This window comes from Perognathus longimembris, chromosome 16 (genome assembly GCF_023159225.1).
Source record: "Perognathus longimembris pacificus isolate PPM17 chromosome 16, ASM2315922v1, whole genome shotgun sequence".
Lineage (NCBI taxonomy): Eukaryota > Metazoa > Chordata > Mammalia > Rodentia > Heteromyidae > Perognathus > Perognathus longimembris.
In genome coordinates this window covers 29660698-29672709 of record NC_063176.1, presented here as the reverse complement: position 1 = coordinate 29672709, position 12012 = coordinate 29660698, and the positions used below count along the sequence as shown (strand labels likewise).

Below are 12012 nucleotides of genomic sequence, written 5' to 3'. Positions count from 1 at the left end.
TCACGCGCCCGCCCCGTCCCCGCGCGCACAGAAGCGGTCCAGGGGACAGCCAGGCGGCAAAAATGGCGGTGTTGTGCCTGATGCTGTTGCTGCTGGCCGGGGATTTGGCAGGTAATGCGCATTAGTGGGCCTGGAGACGGGACCCTGCCAAGGAGCCCCCTAAGGGACTCACCATACATCGGCTGCGTGGGGCTGCCGAACTCCCCCGATCCCTGGCGACTGTACCGAACGCCCGTTACTGGCTGTTCCCACCCCCTTAGAGTCAGCAAGGCGAAGTGGACGGGGAGGGCGGGGAGCTACCCATCTTGCTTGGGGTTCCCCCGCTAAGCTCCTTCTGGGTGGCATCCCTTTATCTGCTCTGGCTGCCTTAATGCAAGTGGTCCAGTACCAGGCTGGACGGCGTCTAAGAGGTGCTGGCACTGGGAGCTGGGAATCTTGCGAGGAAGCACTTCACACCAGCCACACTGACACCTGTCTTAAAATGGACTTAAGTGTAATGGTGTTAAGTTTTTGTTTTTTGTTTTGTGCTGGTACTGGAGCTTGAACTTAGGACACTTGGCTCCTCTGTCCCCACAGTAGCTGGCATCTTATCATTGGAGCCACACCTCTAATCTCTAGTGTTGCACTCTGTTTATTATTGATTTGCAGAGGAAAAGATTTACTAGAAACACATAAGAATTACACACTTGATCATTGTAACTTGGCTTTTGAGTCCTTCAATCAAACCAATGAAAATGAAGACTGGCACCCATGGCTCTGGTTGTAATCCTACTCAGGAGGCTGAGATATGAGGACCATGGTTCAAAGCTAGCCTGGGTAGAAAAGTCTATGAGACTCTTATCTTCAATTAACCACCAAAAAGCCACAAGTGGAGCTGTGGCTCAAGTAGTGAAGCAAATGAATGTTCTTCTCAGGCGTCTGTTTAGAAGTGCCAGGGGAAATAAATGTCTTTATGATACTGAAAATTTGGTAACCTGATCTCAGTGCTGATCCACAAGTAATGAAAGCCAAAATAAAGTTTACTAGTTTTGCCAAGCAAAATGAGGGTGGAACACTGTTGCTTCAGGAAATAGTCATAGCCAAGGGGAGGAGGATGTGTGTGTGTGTGTTTGTGTATTGGAACTTGAAGTCACAGTCTCACACGCTCATCTTCCTTGTTTATGCATGGCCCGCTACCATTTATGTATTTATGTCACAGTTCTGGTTCAGCATTTTTCTGGCTAATTAGAGAAAGTCTCAAAGAGTTTTCTGCTCAGGCTGGCTTTGAACTGTGATCCTTCAGGTCTCAGCCTTCTGGGTGGCTAGGATTATAGGCATGAACCACCAGTGGCTAGTGAGAATAGGCTATTAAAGCCCAGCCAGATGCTGGTGGCTCACACCTGTAATTGTAGTTACTTAGGAGGCTGAAGCCTGGAAGATCAAAGTTTTGGGCACCATATCAGCACACACACACACACACACACACACACACACACACAGAGAGAGAGAGAGAGAGAGAGAGAGAGAGAGAGAGAGAAAGCCCACACCAGGACACCAGTGGTTCACATGTGTAACCCTTTCTATTCAGGAGGCTGAATAGAGCAAGGTTGGAAGCCAGCTGGCAGAAGGAAAGTCCATGAGACTCTTTATCGCCAATAAACTACCAAAAAAAAACCCAAAAACCTATAAGTAGAGATCTGTGGTTCAAGTGGTACAGCATTAGCCTTGAGGAAAAAAAAAAAATCTCACCCAGAACCTGCGCACACACAAAAATAGTTCAAGTTTCAGGAATAGTGCACAGGCGTGTATGCACACACACACAACCCAGCAGCCTGGGTGTATGCAATGAGGCATGACTTGGGGCTAGATAGTAGCCTTTGGCATGATCTGGATGTTCTGGCATTAGTCTTTGTGGTTGAATTTCTTGCTGTCCCAAATGTTCCTTCACTCTGGTGGACAGATAAGCAGAGAAGTGTGGAGGCCTTGTCTGGAGCTCTAAAGATGTTCTTGGAGTCTCTCCCGAGGAAATTGGATTGGGGAAAACCGTACAATGAGATGGAAAAGAAAATGTGCATAAGTGCAAGTATGCTAGTGGACAAAGTGAGTTCATTCTCAGGCTGAAACTACAGTTGGGAGTATATTTAGATATCTGTTCCAGTTATGTTTATTTTTAAGGGGCATAGAATGAGGTTCAAAGATGCTAGGCACCAGCAGGAAAGAAGACAGTCTAGAGACCTCATTTTCTAAAAACCATTATCAACAATTCACCTTAATACATGCTGCACAATGTCTGTTTTCTCTATGCAGCCTTTATGCAGCCTCCTGTATTTCACCCTAACCCACCTACAGAATATAGAACGGTAAGTCAGAAACAACTTGTATTGTTCTACAGACTTTTTTGTTTGTGTGTGTGTGTGTGTGCGTATACTGGGGCTTGAACTCAGGTCCTACACTATCATTTGAGCCACACCTCACATCTCCAGTCCCAGAAGATTTTTTTAGTGTTCTGATTTTCTTTGAAATCCACCAGTATTTATTGAGCACATCTTACACATTGCACCCCTCAGAAATTACAAATAAAACCAGAGATAGGAAAGGGGAGCAATCTCTCTCACTCTTCTCTCTTCTCTCTCTCTCCCTTCCCTCTCTCTCTCTCTCCCTTCCCTCTCTCCCTCTCTCTTTCCCTCCCTCTTTCCCTCTTTCCCTCTCTCCCACTTTCCCTTTTTCTCCCTTCCCCACTTCCCCCCTCTCTTGTATATGTGCTGGTACTGGCTTCAACTCATGACCTGGGCAGTGTCCCTTAGTTTTTTCACTCAAGGCTAGTACTCTACCACTTGAGCCACTACTCCACTTCTGGCTTTTTGGTGGTTAATTGGAGATAAGAGTCTTTTCTTCCCAGGCTGGCTTTGAACCATGATCCTCAGATCTCAGCCTCCTGCGTAGCTAGGATTACAACATGAGCCACCAGTGCCAATCTTCACATCACCCTTTAATCACATTATCCTTTTCTCTTTTCTAGCCAAATTGTGCTCAGTTTAGGCTGCCAGGATGTCCCAGGGATCTTAACCCCATCTGTGGAAGTGACATGGCCACTTATGCCAATGAATGTACTCTGTGCTTGAAAATCTGGTAACATGATTTTTATCTATCCATCTATCTAGATATTTATCTGTGTCAGTAATGGGGCTTGAACTCAGGACCTCATGTTTTAACTTGGCTTTTTTTGTTCAAAGCTGGTGCTCTAGCACTTGAGTCACACCTCCACTTATAGCTTTTAAAATTGGAGATGAGTCTATTAGTTTTGTCTGCCCGAGCTGACTGTGAACTGAGATCTTCAGATCTTAGCCACCTGAATAACTAGCATTACAGGCATGAGCCACCAGCACCCAGTTTCATAACATTAATTTTAAAGCTACACACTAGCTAAGATTTATTTCTTTGCTCTTTTTTTTTTTTTTTTTTTTGCATTTTTGGTGGCCTTGGGATTTGGACACAGGACTTCTTGCTCACTAGCCAAGTGTTTTTTCACTTGAGCCACACAGGTTTTCTTGATTTCTTTCTTGGAAAGAGTCACTTTCCGAAAAAAAGGGACTCTTCTCATATATTACAATCACATGTAACACATGTAGTTCTTTCTCGGTCTTCAGACTAACATTTAACATGTGTTCTCCAGATCTAAAACAGTATGTTTCACCAACTGTAGACCAGGTAATCAAGACGACTTGCTATCTATGACAGCACAGTTTTCTTCAATTGAGAGCATAATTAAGGTTGAGGAGTGCCTCAAGTGGTAGAGCAACTTCCTAGTAAGCACAAAGAGTTGAGTTCAAACCCTAGGGCTGCCAAAAGCCAAAAATTGTTAAGGACATAGTGAGAGCTGGTGACACATGCATGTAATCCCAGTACAGGACTCGGAAGGCTGAGGGAGGAGAATCTTGAGTTTTAAGCCAGTCTGAGCTACACAGTGAGTTTGAGTTATCCTGAACTACCTAGTGAGTCTGAGCTAGCCTGGGTAACATAAGATACTATAATCAATGGGAAGTGAGAGAGAGAGAGAGAGGGAATATGAGAGTATGTGCATGTTAAGGAGGGAAGAAAAGAAGACAAAAGGGAAAGGAGAGAGAAAAAGAGAGAAATTAGAGGCTGGGAGTGTAGCCCAATGGTACAGCATTTGTCTTGGCATGCTTAAGGCCCTGGATTCAATCCACATCACTAGCATATGTTCACTCAAAACAATATTGGAGAGTTAAATTCTGTGGAGCACCAATGGCTCACACCTGTAATCCTAGCTATGCAGGAGGTTTATTGGAAATAAGAGCCTCACGGATTTTCTTCCTCGGGCTGGCTTCGAATCATGATCCTCAGATCTTAACCTCTAAGTAGCTAGGATTACAGCCATGAGCTGCCGGCACCGGCTAGATATTTCTTAAAGATATGATTAAGTAAATGTAGCCTGGAAGTAAGCTAATACAAATAATGAGGTAGTTTCTGTCTAGTAGGTAATATCATTTTTCTGCTTGTTCAATTCATAGGGAGGATGGTCACGATATTAAAATCATCCGCAATGAACCGTGCTGATGGAGGCAGTTTCAGAAGACAGGGTGGAGAGACCATCTTCTCCCATACCCCACAAATTTATTCTCTGCATTAAGTTTTTCCTATATTTCTTTGTATAAGATTGTTAACCCACCTTTTCTAGGAGGAGGTGTGAAAGACAGACAGGTGTAGTGATGGATAATTAAAAACAAATCCTGGTTTTTGGCTTCTGCCCTTTAGCTCATTGGTTTATTTAATTGGAATAAAATAAAAATTAAGCCAGGCACTGCCTGTAGTCCTAGCTCTTCAGGAGGCTGAGATCTGCAGATTAGAGGTAGAAGCCAGCCTAGGAAGGAAAGTCCATGAGACTCCTATCTCCAACTATCAAAAATCCAGAAGTGGAGCTAAGGCTCAAGTGGTAGAGTGCCATCCTTGAGCAAAAAGCTAAGGGACAAAACCTAGGCACTGAGTTCAAGCCCCCAGTACTGGCATCCACATACATACACACAATCAAAACTAAATCCAGTTATTGTTGTTTTCTGTTGAAAATGCCATTCCCATATAGGGGAGCAGAATTAGCCTCTATGCCATTTTAGGATTTTCTGTGGGACCTCAAAATTAAATGATTATTGTACAAGTTCACAAGAGGAAAGAAAATAAATACATGTAATGCAAATTTTATGTGACCTAGGTGCCTTCAATATAGAAGAAGTGACTCAAAGATGAGTTTAGAGTTTAGAGAGGGACACTTAAAAATTGAACTAGGCAGAACTGGATGATAAGCCACTAGGTAACATAACTAGGGTAGTGCTGGTTTAGGCGTTCTACATGGAATCACAACTCTAGCACTAGTTCCTGCTTGCCTTTTCTCCATTACTGGGGCTTGATCTCAGGGCTTGGAACAGTTCCTTAGCTTTTTTGCCCATGCTCTACCACTTGAACCACAGTTCTACTTCCAGTTTTGTAATGGTTAATTAGAGATAAGATGCTCATGGACTTTCCTACCAGGGAGCTTCTAACTATGATCCTCAGATTTCAGCCTCCTGTGCAAGTATTACAGATATGCAGCAACTGCTTTTTTTCTTTTTCTAAATTTTTCCCTTTTTTTAAATTCATATTATAAAGGTAATGTACAGAGGGGTTACAGGTACACAAGGCTCCAGGCTTTTTCTAGAACTCCTCTTAGAGAAGAGGAAACAGGCTCACAAAGGCAAAAACAGATTTGTCTAAGGTTATAGAATACTTCTGGTTGTTCATGCCTGTAATCCTAGCTATTCATGAGAATGAGAACTGAGCATTATGGGTCAAAGCCAGCTGGGGAAGAACAGTTCAAGAAACCCTTATTTCTAACTAATCAACAAGAAGCTGGAAGTGGAGATGTGGCTCAAGCCATAGAGCACAATCCTTGGGTAAAAATGCTAAGAGTACAAGTTACGGAGTTCAAGCCCTAGTACCTGTACAAACAAGACAAAACCTCAAACGTGAGCCTAGAAGCCTTTGTCTCCAAATTCCCAGTCCTCAGAGGCAATGGGAAATTACTATTTATTGTTTTTGAGACAAAGTCCAGGATGGTCTCAAACTTGCAATCCTTCTGCCTCAGCTTCCCAAGTATTGAGATTAGAGGCATGCACAACTATACCCAGCTGATGAAGTAAGAAGTTAAATCACATAAATATACCTCAACACTTGTTCTGTAATAATTTTTGCCTTAAAAGTTTTAAAATAAAATCTAGTATATGATTTGTGGAAATTAAAAACTATCTATATATAGAAGTCTTGGTCATCACTCTTTGTATATGTGAGACTTTCTGTATCTCTGACTCACTGTCTCTGGCTACATTTTTCTTTCTCTCGTGCACACATACACACAAAAACATACAACTTATCACTCTAAAATTGCTTTTCTTAAATACTGGATTTCTTTGCTTTGTAAATTTTAAGTACTTGTAAAAGGGGCTTTCAATTCCACAGGTCAGATGATGAGTATAGTGCATCTTGATCAATGTCACCCCTTCCATTTTTCACCCCCATCTTTTGGGCTTGTTTTTCATGTCAAAATATATAGGTCTTTTTGGGGTGGAGTTGCTTTATCTTTGTGGTAGAAATTGAACCCATGGCCTGCACATGCTAAACCGAAATTTTGCCATTGAACCCTAACCTTCTACTTAATTTTTTTAAGAATGGGGTAGTATCCGATGCTAATGATGATCACTTTTTTACTCATTAAATAATGTTGCAATGCCATTTCTGCACACTCATCCTTTTTATTTGTGTGAACATTCTATAGAAGTTTATCATGGCAGAGTTAGGACACCGGAAGACTGCTAGCATTCTTTCTGACAATAATGTACGCATTCACATGCTCTTCCATACATGAGCGCCCAGCTCTTTTCTGCATCACCACTGGGTGATAGAAGCAATAGCACCCTACTTGCTCAGTCAGACATACTGCAACTCAGATTTGTACTCATCCTTTTTTTTTTTTTTTTTTGGTGCAGGTACTTAGGGCCTGGGCAATGTCTGATATCACTCAAGGCTGGCACTCTACCATTTAAGTCACAACTCTACTTCTGCCTTTTTGATAGTTAATTGGCAACACAAGTCTCACAGACTTTCCTGCCCAGGCTGTCTTTGAACCTCAATCCTCAGTTCTCAGCCTCCTGTGTAGCTATGATTAGCAGTGGGAGCCACAAATGGTTGGCTTATACCTATCTTCTTTCCTCTTAGAAGTATACTCGTTATGAAAGAACCATGAGGTGATTTACCTGAAGTAAATGGTGGGGCCTGTAGTCCAACAGTACATGGGGAGTTCTAGAAGAAAGTTCCCTGCACAGAGATCCCACCCATCTGCTGGTCATGCTGTCTTCAGGGCCTTAGACAGGGTCTAGTACAGTGCATGTTTGTCAAATGAAGATATGGAAAAAATAGCCCAGGAGGCTCATAAAATAATGACAAGGTTACCACTAACCCTATGAAGGGCCTTCCTTCTCCAAGAACATGCAAGAAACCTCAACATACCACACACCACCAAGGAAACAAGGCTTTGACTCTTGTCTGCCATTAAATTTTCTTTTTTTGTTGCTCTACAGAAGACACCAACAACGAATGCCTGAGGCAGACTTAAAAACTGATTTGGGAGGTTGGAGACATGGCTCAGGTAGTAGAGCACTAATGAATGAACCAGCACAAGTGTCAGTCTTGATCTTGGACAAAAACAAAAACTAATTTGGAGAAAGAAGGGAGAAAACAGTTGGAGGGGTCACATTGATCAAGATGCAACACACTCCTAGTCTGACATGAAATTGAAACCCCTTTGTACAACTACTTAATAACTGATTTCTATGTTTTTTTATTTACATCTTTGCTGAAGGAGGCACTTTTTGTTGTTGCTTTGAGGCAAGGTCTTCCCCAGTTTATGCTATTGTTGAACTTGTGATCTTCCTGCCTCAGCCTCCTGAGTGCTGAGATTGCAGGTGTGCATGCCACACCTGGTTGGGGATGCACAGTTTTCCTGATTGTTCATTTGTATACTAAACATTTGTGATATGGGTTATAGGATGAGCCATGGAAATACAATGGCGATTGAAACATAGCCCACATCTAAGCCAAACTTCCAGGACCATTCCTTTGTATTCTCCAAAGAGCAGAGTAAATCTCACTTCTGAACACCAAGAATCTGACACTTGCTGTCCAACATCAATTCTGCAAGGTTTGAATCTATGTTTGTTGTGAGGCCACGCTGATGGTGCTCAGCATTTGTGGAGCTGAAGTTAGTTCTGTTCTGCTGGCTTCTGTACTCTGTGGCCAGGTTTAGGAAGCCAAAGGCATTTTGCACATGAGTCTGAACTTCAGGCAACATAACAGGCAGCATGGTTAGATATGTCACCAGTCCTCAGGTGCACACCACAGCAGGTGCTGGAGGTGAGGTCTTCTAGGTCACGTGCCTCAAAGGAAAGGGGCTTACATTTTGCTATCTTGGAACATTCACTATTTTAAAGAAACCATTTTTTTAACAAGGTCTCACTATATATTTTCAGCTAGCCTCAAACTCAAGACCCTCCTGCCTCAGAAACTGGGATTACAAGCATGTACCACTACACGTGGCCAAAATACTATCCTTTATTATACACACACACACACACACACACACACACACACACACACACACTCACTCACACTCCAGTGCCTGGCTATGTTTTATATTTGTTGAGGGAAACAGCACGATTGCTTATTAGTACTTTAGCAGTTGATTTTCTTCTTCTTTTTTTTTTTATTTTTTATTTTGGGGCTTGAACTCAGGGACTGGGCACTGTCCCTAAGCCTCTGTGCTCAAGGCTAGTGCTCTACCACTTGAGCCAAGTTTCCACTTCCAGTTTTTAAGTGGTTAATTGGAGACTTGAGTGGTTAATTAGGGACTTTTCTGCCTCCCCTGGCTTCAAACTGTGATCCTCAAATCTCAGCCTCCTGAGTAGCTGGTGTAAGCCACCAGCGCCAGCTAATTTTCTTATTGTAAAGACAATCATGGGGGCTGGGGATATGGCCTAGTGGCAAGAGTGCCTGCCTCGGATACACGAGGCCCTAGGTTCGATTCCCCAGCACCACATATACAGAAAACGGCCAGAAGTGGCGCTGTGGCTCAAGTGGCAGAGTGCTAGCCTTGAGCGGGAAGAAGCCAGGGACAGTGCTCAGGCCCTGAGTCCAAGGCCCAGGACTGGCAAAAAAAAAAAAAAAAAAAGACAATCATGCTTATATGACATGATAAAATTATATTACATGATTCTTGTGAAATTTTTCCATTTCAAAGTGAAAACAGGTTTGGGGAAGAAACATAACATTAATTAGATTTTATAACGTTATGCCTAGATTTCTGGTCCCCAAAGACCACCAAGGAGCCGATATGGATGCAAACGCATGAGAGTCTTTATTGCAAGCTCCAGCCTGGACTCTCAACCATCACTGACGCAGCAGATCTGGACTGAGAGCCCTGACCCTCAGATAGGCAGGGTTTTTATTGTGATTACAACAGGGGTAAGGTATTTCCAACTTGGCAGATACTTGATTGGATGGCATTTAGCAAGCAAGTGTCCTATTTCTATTGGCTATCTACCCTTTCAATTATCTATTTTGGCTTTGATAACAGGAGCTGGCCTCGATATTAGGAACTGACAACAGGTGGTCACGTAGCAGGGGGTTAATGCAGGGGGTAGAGCGAGTCACAAATGGGTTAAGCAAGCCATTTACAGAAGCAGAATTTTGTGGTCAGACTGACCTAGTACCAACTTTATTTTAACAATTGCTACCATGTTTTCCCACCAGCACTAAGCAAGCTTGAGTGGGCTAAAACAATCCAGTACTCAATCATAAGTAAACCAACCCAACAGTTACCATGGCATTTCTACTACTATTACGGTTATTTCTTTCTTTTTTTTTTTTTTTTTGGCCAGTCGTGGGCCTTGGACTCAGGGCCTGAGCACTGTCCCTGGCTTCTTCCCGCTCAAGGCTAGCACTCTGCCACTTGAGCCACAGCGCCTCTTCTGGCCGTTTTCTGTATACGTGGTGCTGGGGAATCGAACCTAGGGCCTCGTGTATCCGAGGCAGGCACTCTTGCCACTAGGCTACATCCCCAGCCCCTATTACGGTTATTTCTATAGTCTATGACTATGATCATTTTTTACTGTCCGTTACCATGGTTGCTACCTAGGTACAGAGAGGAAGAAGGGCTCCCTATATTTTTAAATGTCAAGCTACAAGAAACTAGTCTCACAGGTGAGGGTGCAGCCCTCTATCATGGAGTCATCACCAGGGTTTAGAAGCTGTTATAATTTTAACACTAAAACTTATATTTAGTTACTCAGATTCTCAGGTCAGCCCTAACATTAAATGTACCCCAACTTTTTCCCAGGCTAATATATTGTTAATTATCATAAACCATGCCTTTCTAAAAATTGGAGTAAAAAGAAAAGAGGAAGTATTGCAATTTATAAAGTCATGAGACGAGGGAAATTTTGTGAGTCGAACAAATCCAGTAGAACTAGGAATAACCTACCAATAATTATCTACAGTTGATGGCCTAATACATGTCCTCCTGGAATTGGCAGTGCAGACTCCAGGGGGCAGTCGCTCTCCAGGAACCAGGTGCTGGCGGCCTGAGCCATCTCCAACCTAGCATCAAATTTCATTTGTGCAAGTGGAGCTGTGGTTCTGGTGGTAAAGCACTAGCCTTGAGCAAAAGAGCTCCGGGACAGCATCTAAGCCAAGTTCAAGTCCCAGTAGCTAGGATTACAGGCATGAGACACCATAAAATTCATTTGTAATTTTTTCTAAAAGCCCTATGTTTTGGTTTTGGTAAATAAAATAAAACCTGGGTCAGGGATCAGGGTGAAAGATGGGTAATAGAGACAAGCTGGGGGCTCAGGAAAGGCCCTCAGACTGCAGTTGGACTGAAAAGCCGCCAGGGGAAAGGCTCAAACTCAGCCTCAGAGCTGATCCTTAGGTCTGCCAGCTGTCTGCGAAAGGGAAGTTTTTGAGGCCTCCAGCTTTGCCCCTCTAGCTCTCTGTCCCCACCCCTCCCTCAGTCCATGGTCTTTCTACTTTGTAAGGTACTTTAATGTGTGTTTTAGCCCATCATTTGAAATGGTTTGACTTTTGGCTCCCACTTTAATTATCTCAATTATTGGCAACAAGAACTCCACCATGGTGACTAATACTAATATGAAAACTCCCTCAATAAAGGTTGGCACTTGTAATATGGCTGCAGGAGAGTCTTGAATTTGAGGACAATATTTGAGCCTAGGTTACACAGACCCTTGGGACAATCAGAAAATAACAACAAAACACGGTGCTGGTGTCCATGCCTGTAATCCTAGTTACTTAGGAGGCTGAGATCTGGAGGACTAAAGTCTGAGGCCAGCTAGGCCAGAAAAGCCTGAGATTGTCCATCTCCAAAATAACCAGCAAAAAGCATAGCTGGAGTCATGGCTCATAGGGTATAGCATCAGTCAAGCTAGTAAGCCAAGAAAGTGCAAGGCCTTGAGTTTAAATCTCAGTACCACCAAAAAACTTTGAGAATTACCTAGAATTTGTTTCTTCCTCCCTACAAGTTAGCCCATATAACCTTTGTGAAGTAGGGATGTAGCTCATGTGGGAGTGTGGCACAAAAAGGCAGAGCAAGAGCTCAAAATTCTGAGTTCAAACCCACATACTTACACACACACACACACACACACACACACACACACACACACATTTGAATTTAATAATTTAGTTTTTGTTACAACTAGTGGTTCAATTTCAGGGCCTGTTAAGGCAGATGCTGTGTCTCATCTTCACTTTCTGATTCAGTAGATTTTGAGTGGTCTCGATAATATGGCTTTTATTTAATTTTAATTAATTAACGAATTATTAATATTATTTGTCAGTACTGAGTCTTAAACTCAGGGTCTGGACGTAACTCCTTAGCATTTTCACTCAAAGCTATAGCTTTATCACTAGAGCCAC

General features: G+C 42.9%; 1 protein-coding gene across 1 annotated transcript; it reads left to right on the top strand.

Moving 5' to 3' along the window:
• The first annotated feature begins 14 nt into the window (after positions 1–14).
• On the top strand, positions 15–4843 carry Spink2 (serine peptidase inhibitor Kazal type 2). Its single transcript, XM_048364545.1, has 4 exons — positions 15–111; positions 2287–2339; positions 2999–3108; positions 4512–4843. Exons 1-4 carry the CDS (start codon positions 63–65, stop codon positions 4555–4557), a joined length of 258 nt encoding a protein of 85 aa, XP_048220502.1. The 5' UTR covers positions 15–62; the 3' UTR covers positions 4558–4843.
• Positions 4844–12012: the final 7169 nt, after the last annotated feature.

What these genes read in the sequence shown, in the direction of transcription:
- Spink2 (XM_048364545.1), top strand. Translation starts at nt 63, where the DNA reads ATGGCGGTGTTGTGCCTGATGCTGTTGCTGCTGGCCGGGGATTTGGCA. An exon ending in GCTGGCCGGGGATTTGGCAG is followed by an intron (nt 112 to 2,286) that starts GTAATGCGCATT and finishes TTCTCTATGCAG; the next exon opens with CCTTTATGCAGCCTCCTGTA. An exon ending in CACCTACAGAATATAGAACG is followed by an intron (nt 2,340 to 2,998) that starts GTAAGTCAGAAA and finishes TCTCTTTTCTAG; the next exon opens with CCAAATTGTGCTCAGTTTAG.